At 46.0% G+C, this 12,904-nt stretch overlaps 1 protein-coding gene and 1 long non-coding RNA gene across 4 annotated transcripts in view; one reads left to right on the plus strand and one right to left on the minus strand.

Annotated features, from left to right (window-relative positions):
• Positions 1 to 3,729, minus strand: part of CBX7 (chromobox 7) — a 22,998-nt gene extending 19,269 nt beyond the window's left edge. For all 3 annotated transcript variants that reach the window (XM_027968122.3, XM_042247753.2, XM_027968121.3), the window contains exons 1-2: positions 3,466 to 3,729; positions 1,256 to 1,299 (exon numbers count right to left, since the gene is read on the minus strand). In XM_027968122.3, the coding sequence (XP_027823923.1) occupies positions 1,256 to 1,299; positions 3,466 to 3,534 (113 nt within the window). In that variant the 5' untranslated portion in view covers positions 3,535 to 3,729. The remainder of the gene's footprint in view (positions 1 to 1,255; positions 1,300 to 3,465) is intronic.
• The window catches only part of LOC132659640 (uncharacterized), a 15,687-nt gene extending 3,057 nt beyond the window's left edge, over positions 1 to 12,630 (plus strand). Inside the window, exon 2 of the long non-coding RNA XR_009600301.1 lies at positions 10,425 to 12,630. This is a non-coding gene — a long non-coding RNA (uncharacterized LOC132659640). The remainder of the gene's footprint in view (positions 1 to 10,424) is intronic.
• Positions 12,631 to 12,904: the final 274 nt, after the last annotated feature.

Genomic DNA, 12,904 nt, shown 5'->3' on the forward strand with positions numbered 1-12,904 from the left:
CTGCCCCTTCACCCAGACTGGAAGCCCACCTCTCCTCTGCCTAGTGGAGGAGGGGATTATCCTTCAGTCTCAGGGTGTTTGGGAAAGGGCAGCAGGAAAGGATGAGTGCATTACCTGGTTGGCCAGCCACCAGCCCTAATCAACAGTATGCCTGCAGGCCATCTGGGACACACCCCAGACCTTTCACCCCACAAAGTGAAGAAGCCTGTGAGAGGAGAGCTGGGCCTGGACTACTGAATCCATTTCGCAGAGAGGGAAGCTGAGGCAGCATGGCTGTTTTCCCCTCTGCTGCGTCTCTCACCACTGTGCGTCCAAGACACTCCCAGGGCCCAAACATCAGGTCACCCTCAACAGCAACACAGCAGAAAGCCCCTGGCACAGATAGCAGGGGCTCTGGAACCAGGGGGGACTCCAGGAATCTATCTCTAGGAAGCCAGGCAGGGAGGTGGGGTGCCCACAGGCCAATGGGGAGGCCCCACGACCTGCTCATTCCCTCCCCTCCCTGCAACAACTCCTGCTGGGAGGTGATTGGTTGGTGAGAAGGTTCCTGATTTGGGCTCAGCGGGAGAGGCGGGGCAACTGGGAGAGGTCCTAGACCCAAGTTGGCCCGCCTCCCAACTGGGAGATGGAGGAGGCAAGGAAGAGGGGCTCACTTCAAGCCCCAACTCTGCCTTCCCCTTGCTGTGTGACCTAAGGCCAGCTGCTTACCTTCTCTGAACCTGTTTCCTCATCTTTGGAGATGAGGCCCACAGCTGTCTCACAAGTCTGTGGGGGAACCTGCTCTGCACACTGGAGAGTGCTAGCCAAAGGTGGCTCTGTCCCCAGCTCTATGGCACTGAAGACTCATGCCCCACTGGCTAAACTTGTCTTGCTCAATGTCACAAACTTCCACCTGCCACTGGTACATGCTGCAGCTTGAGTGCCCCTCCACCTTGCAGGGGGCCATTTCTGAAGCCAAGATGCTGGGTCTTCACCACTGAATGCCAGGAGAGGCCAGAAGCAGGGGAGCAGAGGCTCCAACCAGAAGATGGAGCACAGCTCTGAAGGGAAGCTGGCACCCGCCTTGACCCTCATATGCTGCAAATCTCTCAGCTGGCAGAGGGGAAACTAAGGCCTAGAAAGAGGACAATTTAATCAAGGTCAGCTGGCCAATTACTAGAGCAGCTGGAGTGAAAAGTGAGGCAGGAGAGCCGGGAAAAGGCAGATGGAAGGAGGTACAGGTAGGCAGACAGACACACACACAAAGGAGCCTTACTTTGGGGGCCATCCTTTCCACTTCACCAAGTATTCAACTTTACCCTGGGGAGAAAGAGAGAAGGAGACACAGTGAGATACACAGATGCCCCGAGGACCACTTGCAGGGCTGAAGGCCCAATCCCCTCTGCAGACAGAAGTCCCCCAACACATATACACAAGATCCCCATCAACCAGAGATCCTCAGTCTTTGGCTGCTCCATGTCCATCCCAGACCATCCTCCCTGCTAGAGCACAGGTGTGCACTGGGCCCTCCCTACACACCTCAGTGGTACCTGTGGTACAAGCTTGGAGCCCATGTCACGTGTGGGGAATGTGCATGGCCAAAGATCCAGTGTCCAGTGTGCCAGTGCAAAGACCATAATTCTCTTTTTTTAAATTAGAAGACTCTCCAAGTCCTAGAAAACTCCTCATTGCGGAGTCCCCCAGGCCTCTAGCCCCATCAGCCCCATCCCTGTGAGACAGTGCCTCTGGCCCAGAGTGGACAGGCTAGTGACTCCAAGACTCTCAACTTACTCTCAAGTCAAAAGACCCTGGCAGGACCCCAGAGAAGGCAGACAATCCTCACCGTAAGAAACAGTGCTCATCCCTCCCTCCAGGAGTGAGAAAATAAGAGCCAGGTTCCTCCCTTCCGCACAGGTGACAGGGGCCTTCCCAATCTGACAAGTGGTACCCCTCCACACTAGAACTTTAAGACCAAGATAATGTCATCTCCTCAAAGAAGCCTGCCCTGGCCACCCTCCCTCCCACCTTACAGTTCTCTTTCTGTGTGGCACACAACCCCAGTGGAAAGCATCTGTTTACTTCCTCTTTTGCTGCCTGTCTCCTCTACCAGAATGCCAGCTCCACAAAGCCTGGGGCTCCCTCCCCTGGCACTTAGACTGGTGCCTGGTATATAAGAGGTCCTCAAAATTTTGAATGAATGTGAAAGGAACAATGCTCCTCACTCTCTGGCACTACGGCCCCCTGTAGAAAGGGGTAATTAATGTACCTGCTTAGGGTACACTGCATGGAAAGCATTGGGTTTTGAGGAACAAATTCAAATTAAGGAAACTCTGAGCGAAGGGAGAAGGAGAAGGGGCAGCCCCGACATGAAGACAAAACTCAACCCCATTGGAGTTGGGGGAAGAAAAGAAAAGGTCATGGCCTACTTTGACCCCGTTACCCTTAGCCCAAGATAACAGAGCTGAGTTTTCTCCCTTGAAAGATGAGTTGGCAATGAGCCAACTTGAACTCCGGCTCTGCACTCATCTCTAACTTACTGTTTGACCTTGGTCAGGTCACTTCCCCAGCGCGGGCCTCAGTTTGTGCCTCCGTCAAATGGGAGGAGGTGAACTCCTGCCCTGCCGCTAGAGCCTCTCAAGGGGCGGCAGGGAGGAGATAAAAGGATAGTGGTTCTAAGTGTTGGGACAGGAAATTTCCCCAAAGCCTTCCAGTCCCAACTTCCAGCCTGGGGCCAGACTACTTTGCAAACGTGTGCACCGGAAATGGGCATGGCCAAAGTCCAGGCCCGAGGCGCAGGGACAAAAACACAAGAGAACAGATGCCTCCTTAAATCGCTGGGTGTATGTTTGGGAGGCGAAGGCAAAGGGGGAGGAGCTTTGAGGATGCCGAAGCGCCGTAGGCGGCTTCACCGAGCCGCCGGGCGGAGCTGGGAGTCGGGGAGGGGAAGACTGAGGGGGTGTGCACTGGAAGTCGGGGAGAGACGCGGAGGTGGGGGTGTAGAGGGGATCGGAAAAGGTCGAAGTCCAGCAGTTAAACTTAAGAGGCGGGAGGAGGCTTTTCCAAAGCTCCGCCTCCAACTTCAAAGGACTTGGCACCAAGAGTAGACAGTCCTGAGTTCGAGACCCAGCTCCAATGCGAACACACGAGGCAAGCCGTTTCTTCAACTTGGGCCTCAGTCTCCCCATATTTAATGAGAGGAGGGTGAGAACGGATAGCGTTCGAGGTCCCTCCAGTCCGATCCTAATCTCCAGCTCTGGCTGGCTCAGCTGCCCTCAGCATCCTGGGGCGACAACTTTTAATTCTACGCTCCCTACAAGGTGGCGGGGGAAACTGAGGCACGGGCTGGGGATACGGGCCCGGCAGCGCGGGGCTGCCTGGGTCCCCCCGCCCCCACTTTCTCCCTCGCCTCCAGGGTAGAGGAGACAGTACTGGGGACAGAAGGGGACCCCACAGGGGTCCTGGGAGCCGCCCCCCGGGCAGCCTCACCTTCCGCACGCGCTTCTTCCGGATGCTCTCTACGGCGAACACCTGCTCGCCGATGGCTGACAGCTCCATGCGGGGCGGCGGGCGAGCGGGCCCGGGGCCGGGCCGGGCCGGGGGCGGAGCTGCGGGGCCGCGGCTGCGGCGCGCGATGCTCGGGCCGGCGGGGTCCCCGTCACCCTCGCCCGGGCGCGCACGCGCACGCGCACGCGCGCACACCCCCTCGCGCTCCCTCACGCCGCCGACGTTCCATTTTTGAACCTGCGCAACGTTTTCCTCTGCGCGAGCGAGCCCGCGGGCGAGCGCGCCGGGCGGGGGCGAGGGCGGGGCGGGGCGGGGCGGAGCGGGGGCTCGGCTCCCGTCTAGCCGGCCACGCCCCTCCCTGGCTCCGCCTCCCGCTCGGGCCCGCCCCTCTGGAGGTCCGCCCCCGGGCCTCGCGCGCGGCGTGTCTCTCCAAAGCCGGCGGCCCGCGGGACTTATTTGGCAGGGGCTCCGCTAGGCGGGTGTGTTGGACGAGATATTAGCACCCAGGAGTGTTTTCTTAAGTCCTCCCGGTGGCTCTGAGGGTCTGGAAACGGCCTGGCCCCGGCTGGGCATACGAGGGCCCGGGGGAGAGCGGTGAGGCCATTTGCCTCGCCTCTCAACAAAGAATAGACGAGATCGCGGCGCGGACCCTCGGGCGTCAGGAGGGCGGGGACGGCCAAGGTTTCCAACCTGTCAGGGTGTCTCAGTACCACGGTCTCTCTGGATCCAGGCTCCGGAGCGGTGTGGCTTGCCGGTCCTGAGCCGGCGCCTCCGCGTCCATCCTTAACGTCCGTCTGTCCGTCTGGGCGGTTGTGCTGAGACGCCTGGTCCCCAGGCGGCCGCTGCCTCAGGGGCCCCCGCTAGGCAATACTTGGCGGCAGGTATGGCCGCAGCGAATCTAGGGTGAGCAGCGGGACGGATTTTGACGCCACGCAGCCCCAAGTCCCCAGTGACACGCACTTGACACTCTGCACGTAGTAGGTGTTCGACTCTGTGGAATGGATGGATCTTGAGATCTCACACAAATCCATTCATTATCCCCATCCACTCCAACACGGTTCTGTCTGTCCTACGGCGCCAGCTTTCCATCTTCACTAGGAACCCGAGTCATCCGTGCCCCTTGGGCTCCCAACCGCCTGCCTGCGTTGACCCCCCAAGTCCTGCCTCTCTGACCTCCTCCCATCCACACCCCTTGTCCTTTCTCTGGACTGCAGCAACTGCCTTCTCACTTCTCAATGCCCTCCGAGTCCACAGTGCCCGAGTGCGCTTTCTAAAATGCAGATCTGACTGGATCACCTTAGTGCTTTAAAACCTTCCATAGCTCCCTGTGCCCCTCAGAATAAAGTCCAGACGCCTCTGCCTGGCGTCCGGGGTAGAAAAAGAGAAAAGAAAAAGAAATGATTTGCACGGACTTTTTATCAGGAGCAACGGAAGCCCGGAGGCGGTAGAATGATACCTTCAAAGCACTGAAAGAAAATAACCATCATCTTAGAAACTGAGTGAAATTTTATTTCAAGATTTATGTACCCAGTGAAAATGTCTTTCAGAACAAGGGGAAATGATAACATTTACAAATACAAAAACTGACTTTGCCAGTAGCAGACCCTCCCTAAAGGAAATTCCAACGGAAGAACTTCAGGCTGGAGGAAGATGATCACAGACAGAGGTCTGATGAAACAGAGAATAAAGAACAATGAAGAACATTGATAATACAATAACAATGTCTTCTGGATAAAAATAGAATTAAAATACACAACAATGGCATAGAACTTGGGTGAATGGATTAAAGTGTTCTATCTTTCTATTCCTCAGAAGGAAAACGAAAATAGATAGCAAATATACTTAAACTCTGATGAGTTAAGACTGTAAGTTGTCATTAACAGGGTAAACAGAAAGAATGGAAATGCAGTATATAGTATTTAGCCAGATTATTAGAGGGGAAAAACAGAATGAGAAAATCAATCCAATCAATCCTAAAACAAGCAAGAATGGAGAGAAAAATACAAGATAGGTGGGACAAATAAATAAGTTATAAATTCAAATGTACTATAAAACAATGCAAGTGGACTAAATGTTGTAGTTAAAATACGAAGATTACCAGGCAGGATAAAAATCCAACTACCTGTAATTTACAAGAGACATCCACAAGAAACATTTCCAAAACAAAGACACTGAAAGGGTGAAAGGAAATGCGTAGTTAAAAAAAAAAAAAATCTTATAATACAAAGGCTAAGGAAAAGAAGACTGGTGCAGTTATTTTAGTATCAGAAAAAAATCAGTAGAGATTAAAAGGTCACTGAAAATGGTCCAACTGACCAGAAAGAAAGAACAATTTCAAACTCATATGTAAAGACCATAGTCTTAAAAAAAAAAAAAAAAAAAAAAGAGAACTCTACAGAGAAATAGAAAAACCCACAATTATAATGGGAGATTTAAAAACACATCCCTCTGTAATCAACAGAACAAGCAGAAATACATTTAATGATAATATTAAGAAACTTGACTAGGGGACTTTTACAGAGCAGTGTAGCTACAAGTGCAGAATATTCTCCTTTCAAGACATAGGAGATATTCACAAAAGCAGCAAAGTTAAGGGCAGAAAGTTATCAGCAAAAGCAACAGTTATTTCTATGAAAACACTAGTTGCATTGAATTTTTCCATGGACAGAGGAGCCTGGTGGGCTACAGTCCATAGGGTCACAAAGAGTAGGACACAACTGAAACAGCAGGCAGGCATACCTCAATTTGAAAATCCTGGGGAAAATGCTACCATTCATTAGCAATAAACACTGCAAAGCAAAAGAAAAAAAAATCAGTTAACGTAATTCACCATTAGTTAAGGAAACAAGACATATTGTTATTACAAAAGATACATGGAACGTTCAAGATCTGTTTATGTTTTAAAACCTGTAGCAAATTAGGAATACAAGAGAATGACTTTATCCTGGTAAAAGTATCTACAAAAATCCTACAGCAAATATTCTAATTAATAGTGAAATGTTGAGATTAGTAAAAAGGCAAGGATGATTGCAATCCCCATTTACATTAAACATGGCACAGAATATATTCTAGACCTGTGTTATCCAATATGGTAGCCACTAGCCCCCTATTACTACTGAGATCTTGAAATGTGACTAGTCTGAATTGATGTGTAAGAGTAAAATTAAACATGTTGAATTTTAAATAGTACCAAAAAAAACCCATACCATAAAATGGTCTCATTAATAATTGTATGTTGATCACATATTGAATATTTTAATAGATTGGGTTACATGAACTATTTACAAAAATTCATTTCACCTGCTTTTTAACATTTTTAGCATGGCTATTAATTTTGATTTTAAAATATACCTGTGGTCTGCATTTATGACTCACATTAGATTTCCGAACAGTGTTGACTAGACAGTAAGATAATAAATGAAACTAAGGGAAAGGGATTAGAAATAAAACTGTCACTATTTTCTGGTTTTGTGTAGAAAATCCAAAATTTCTTCAAAATATTATTAGAATTGAAAAGGCATGTTAGCAAAATTGTTGGATTTAAAAAGTCAGTATACAAAAATCTGTTGTGTTTTGTATTCCCCTATGCAGCAGTAAATAATTAGAAAATATCACTTTTAGTATAATAAAAATATGTAAAGGACCTAGAAATAAATATACTGATTTATACATCTAGGTCCTTCTGGAATAAAATCATAAATTTTCATTGTAAGACATTAAAGACCATCTAAAAATGGAGAGTTAAACCATGCCCATGGATTGAAAGACCTAGTCCTGGAACCACGACGATTCTCCCCAAATCGGTCTAAGTCAAGAGTCAAGGCAAGCCTAATCAAACTCACTGGAGGAATTTTTTGGGAACTGGATAAACTGAATGTAAAATTTGTATGGAAGTGCAAAGGGCTAGGACAAGTCAAGGTGCCCTTGAAGGAGTTGAACAGAGAGAGGCTGGTGGTGATGAGAGCACCCCTAGCAGATACCAAGACATTATAAAGCTAAAGCAAATAAGACCGTGAACTATTGACACAAGAACAGATAAATAGGACAGTGAAACCAAAATGAAAGCCCAGAGGACTATAACCACAGACAGATCAATCTATCTAGAGAGAAGGAGCAAGAGGCTGAAACTGCTGGTCAGTGGGTATGAACTTTTCAGTAAAGGGTAACTGGGATTATCAATTCTCCATATTGGGGTGGGGTGAAATTAGACCTCCTCCTTACCCCAAATTAACTCCAAGCCTCAATGTGAAAGGCAAAACTCTGAAATAATATTTTAAAATATATTTATTAGCGTAAGGTAGAGGCTAATTTCTTACACGAGAAACAAGAGTGTAAGTCACATCGGAAACAGTTGATAACTGCAGTTACATTCAAATTATGAACGTTCTTTTTCAAAAGACTATGTAGAGAGTGAAAAGAGAAGTCAGTATTTAAAACACTGTAAATGGACAAAGGAGAATATGTAAGGAATTCCTGTGGACCTGTAGGAGGATAGACAACAAATTAGAACAGAAATCCAGGAGCGGGGAAGGTGGGCAAAGGCTGGAACAGGCGCTTGTAAAGAGGAAACACAAGTGATCAGTCAAATGAAAAGGCATTCACCCTCACAACTGATGCAAATACAAAGCCGCAGTGAGATATAGCTTCACTCCGACTTGCTAAGCAAGGATTGTGAAGGCTGATAATGGCAAGTCCCGACAAGAACTCTCAGATACTTTCTGGTGAGAATAAAAGTGGACTCAACCACTTTGGAAATCAGTTTAGTGCGACTGAGTAAATGGAAATTTGCATATCGCCTGGGAGCCAGCAGTTTGTCTCCCAGGGACACATGTGAGGACGATTTTTGCACATGTGCAACAGAAAACTCATTTTAAAATGTTCGCAGGAAGGACATTTGCAAAAACTTGAATCTGGAAACAGCCCCAACATCCACTAGGCTGGGCAAGTCTGGAATATTCACACACTGGATTATTACCTAGCATTGAACTTGAGTAAACTACATACAGTGATACACATCAGGGTGAATGAGTCTTTCAAAATAATGTTAAACATAAGAAGTAAGAATATAAACCATACGGTGCCACTTACGTAGAGTTCAAAACCAGGCAAAGCTAAACACTACTTTGTACAGGGATGCAGGTGTGGATGGTAAAAACTAATGAGGGAACAAGAAAACTATGATTGCAGAGAGTGGAATAGTGGTTTTCTTTTGGGGAGAGATATGAAAGTGGATGCAAGGGAACACACGGTCCTGGTGATGTCCCCTTTTCTGATTTGAAAGCTGTTTATGTGGACGTCAGCTTTACTATTATTCTTTGAATGTCCATAAGTTTTATACACACTTGTAAGCGTGATGTGTCACAATCCAAAAATTAAATTTAAAAGAAATCTTTCTGAAACTATAGTTAGGGACCAGACTCTACAGGGCGTTTTAGACTGTGTTAAGGATTTTTGTCTTTATCTTAAAAAGTACTAGATTGTTGAGAAAAAATTGCAGCTGAAAGAGCAATACAAAGAATAATAGAAAAATTGACTCAAAATAATTCAGGGTATAAGATAACTTTGGGATGAAACCTCTTCAGAGATATTTTAGGAGATCCCACATGTGAAAAGCAGAAATAAGCTGCTTTGAGAAGGTAGCAATCAGAAAATAAGAAAGAATTCTTGAACATAAAAAACTGCTGAAATTTAAAAAATGAACAGAGGAGTTAGCGGATTCTAGAATATAGAACAAAAAAAAAAAAAAAGGAGAATATGAAAGAAAAGACAAAAGCTAAAAGGAATCTATGGGGTCTGACATCTGTATCAGGAGTTCCAGAAAGAAAAGGCAGGGAAAGCAAAGGGGAGGAAATGACCAAATAGAAAAGAATTTCCCAGAAGTGAGTAGAGACACGGCCATCACGTTGAAAGGATTTATCAAGCGATGAGCAGGGCAGACACACACTAACAAATGTCTGAACATCAGGATAAAAAGAACATTAAAAGCTTTCTGTTTAAAAAAGGTTGCAAAGAAAAGAACACGAATCAGTCTGGCATTACCAGTAACAGAGGCCAGAAGACAGCAGAGAAAGGTCTTTGAATTCTAAACAAAAATTACTTTGAATCTAAAAGTATATGCCTTCTGGGCCAGTTTAAAATGTTCTATTCAATGGAAATTATGACTTACAGTGCTGTAAACAAATAAGAGTCTACTCTTCTCATCTAACCAGATGAGGAAGCATTGCTTGCTTGTTCAGTAGACCAGAGACATCAGGGACAGCATCTCTGTGATTCCACAGGCTTTAGCTTATATTTGTTGCCATCTGGTGATAAGATGACAGCTTCAGCTCCAGACAACACACCCATGTTCCTTTCAAGAAGGAGGGTAGAGGGTGGTGCCATGTGCCTATGTTCCCTTTTATCCTGATTTTAGCAGGAAAACAAAGCTTACCCAGAGAAACTGCTTATGGTTCAGTTGCCAGAAATGTGTTGCAGAGCTTCTCCCGGTTGCCAGAGAGTCTGAGAAAACGGGTATTCAGCCAAATTACATTGCTGCCTCATACACAGAAAAAGGGCAAGAAATAAGTAAGGGAATGGATACCAGGTAGGGAACTAACAGGTTAGCCTCACTAGCCAAACTCAAATGTGATGGCTAAATAAGACAATTTTCAGACCTGCAAGAATTTTGAAAATTTAATTCCTGAGCATTAGGAAATTATTTGAGCATCTACTTCATCAAGAATGGCAAGGTGTTATTCAGGGTAAGTAAGGCTAGCTATCAGACCAACACATATGCACACACACGCACACACACACACAGTCCCAGTAGTTAAATACACCAAGGATTCATTTCTTGACCACCTTGGAGCCAGTGATGGTTACTGAGGCCAGGGAGGGGCTGGGGGAGTCTGCTCTACATACTCATTTATGACCCAGACTTCTCCCATCTGTGTTCTCCACAGGGACATCAAGCCAGATGACAAGGGAAGAGAGTAAATAAGAGACATTCTCTTCACAGAAGTCTAATAAACCTCCCAAGCACATTCCATCGGCAAGAACTAACTATGCATGTGACCCAGTGCAGGTGGAAGGAAGTGGGTCATCACCAGGTGCCAAGGAAGCAGAGGAGCTGGTGGGCTTTGGTGAGTAGCTGCAGTCTCTGTACAGGGTGGATACTGAGAGGAAGCTGTAGGAGATGAAGCAAAGAGATTTGTCTAGGAGTCCAGTGGAAAGCTTCCTTGGACAGCAAAGAGATCCAACCAGTCAATCCTAAAGGAAATCAACCCTGAATATTCATTGGAAGGACTGGTGCTGAAGCTCCAATACTTTGGCCACCTGATGTGAAGAGCTAACTCTTTGGAAAATCCCCTGATGCTAGGAAAGATTGAGAACAGGACGAGAAGGGGGCGACAGAGGACGAGACGGCTGGATGGCATCACCGACTCCATAGACATGAGTTTGAGTGAGCTCCAGGAGATTGTGAAGGATAGGAAGCCTGGCATGCTACAGTTCATAGAGTCGCAAAGAGTAGGACATGAGTGAGCTACTGAACAACAACCAGTGGAAAGAACTTTCGGGAAAATACCTGTTGCAGCAAGCCTAGAAAGCAATTTTCATGTCTCATGGGTAGAAACCTAGGAGTGGAATCATTGGAGTGTAAATGGCAACTTTCTAAGAACCTGTCAAACTGTTGTCTACGATGGCTAGACTATTTTACATTCCCTTCAACACCCAGAGGTCCATTGCTCCACGTCCTTGCCAACACTTGATATCATCAATCTTTTCCATTTTAGCTATTTGTTGCAGGTATACTGATAGAATTTGCATTTCTCTAATGACGATATTGAGCATCTTTTCATATGTTGATTTGCATAGCTCAGTTGGTAAAGAACCTTCCTATAATGCAGGAGACTCTGGTTCGATTCCTGGGTTGGGAAGAACCTCTGGAGAAGGGAAAGGCTACCCACTCCAGTATTCTGACATGGAGAATTTCATGGCCTGTATATAGTCCATGGGTTTGCAAAGAGTTGGACATGACTGAGTAACTTTCACTTTCACATCCTCTTTGGTAAAATGTGTCTTCAAACATTTTGCCCATTTTGCAAATCAGCTTCTTTGTCTTATTTTCCGTTTATAAGAATTATTTTAATATCCCAAGTCCTTCGTGAGATATATGTTTTGCAAATATTTCCTCCCAGAAAGCTTGTCTTTTCATTTCCTTAGTGGTGTCTTTCAAAGAACAAAACCTTTTACCTTTAGATAATGTGATTCATTGTAAGTTACTTTTTGTATATGATATGACGCGAGGATCAGGCTCATTTTCTTCCACATGGTTATCCATCTTGTCAATTTCTCCCAAAAAAGACTGATAGAATTTTTATGAAGATTATTTTGAACCTGCAGTTTGATTTGGAAATGACTGACATTTCTATATATGTAGTTTTATTTATTTATTTTTGGCTGTCCTTGGTCTTCGTAGCTGCACGGGCCTTTCTCTTGTTGCAATGAGTGGGGGCTACACCTGCTTGTGGCTGGGGGGCCTCTCCTTGAGGTAGCTTCTCTCGTTGCAGAGCTCAGGCTTTAGGGCGAGTGGGCTTTGGTGGCTGCGGCACCTGGGCTCAGTAGCTGCCGCTCCCGGGCTCGAGAGCACAGGCTCGGTAGTTAACGGTGCACAAGCTTGGTTGCTCCACGGCATGTGGAATCTTCCTGGATCGGGGATCGAGCCCGTGTCCCCTGCATTGGCAGGCAGATTCCTTACCACTGAGCCACCAGGAAAGCCCCTGACTGACATCTTATTATTGAATTTTCCAGTCCATGAAAATGTTATGACTCTCCATTCAATAGCATTGAATGTTTAGTTTTCATTTGATTTTTTTCAAAAATGTCAAAATGGTCAGCAATGTTCTGTAGCTTCAAGGGTGCAGTTGCTACACAGCTTGTCAGAGCTATCCTTAAGTGTTTCGTGCTGTTATAAAGTGGTGTTTTAAAATTTTAGTTTCCAATTGTTCATGACTAGCATAGACAACTAAATTTGATATTTTGTATTGACCTGTATCATACAACATTGCTAAGCTCATTTATTAGTTCTATTAGCTTGTTTTGTAAATCCCATCCAGTTCTCTATGTAGGTAATCTTGTCTGTGAATAAAGAGTTTTCCTTTACATCCAGTCAGTATGGGTTTCTTTTTCTTGCCTCGATGCGCTGGCTAAGACATCCAATGCAGTGCTGACTAGAGGCATAGAGGGCAGACATCTTTGCATTTTTCTTGATCTTTGGGAGAAAGCACTCAGGTTTTTATTATATTAGTTACAGATTTTTTGGAAGACACCCTTTATTAGATTAGGAGAGCTTTCTTCTATTCCCAGTTTGCTGAGAGTTTTTATTATAACGGTGTTGAATATTGTCAATACCTTTATCTACATCTATTGGGATGCGCCTGTG

Source organism: Ovis aries, chromosome 3 (assembly GCF_016772045.2).
Source record: "Ovis aries strain OAR_USU_Benz2616 breed Rambouillet chromosome 3, ARS-UI_Ramb_v3.0, whole genome shotgun sequence".
Classification (NCBI taxonomy): Eukaryota; Metazoa; Chordata; class Mammalia; order Artiodactyla; family Bovidae; genus Ovis; species Ovis aries.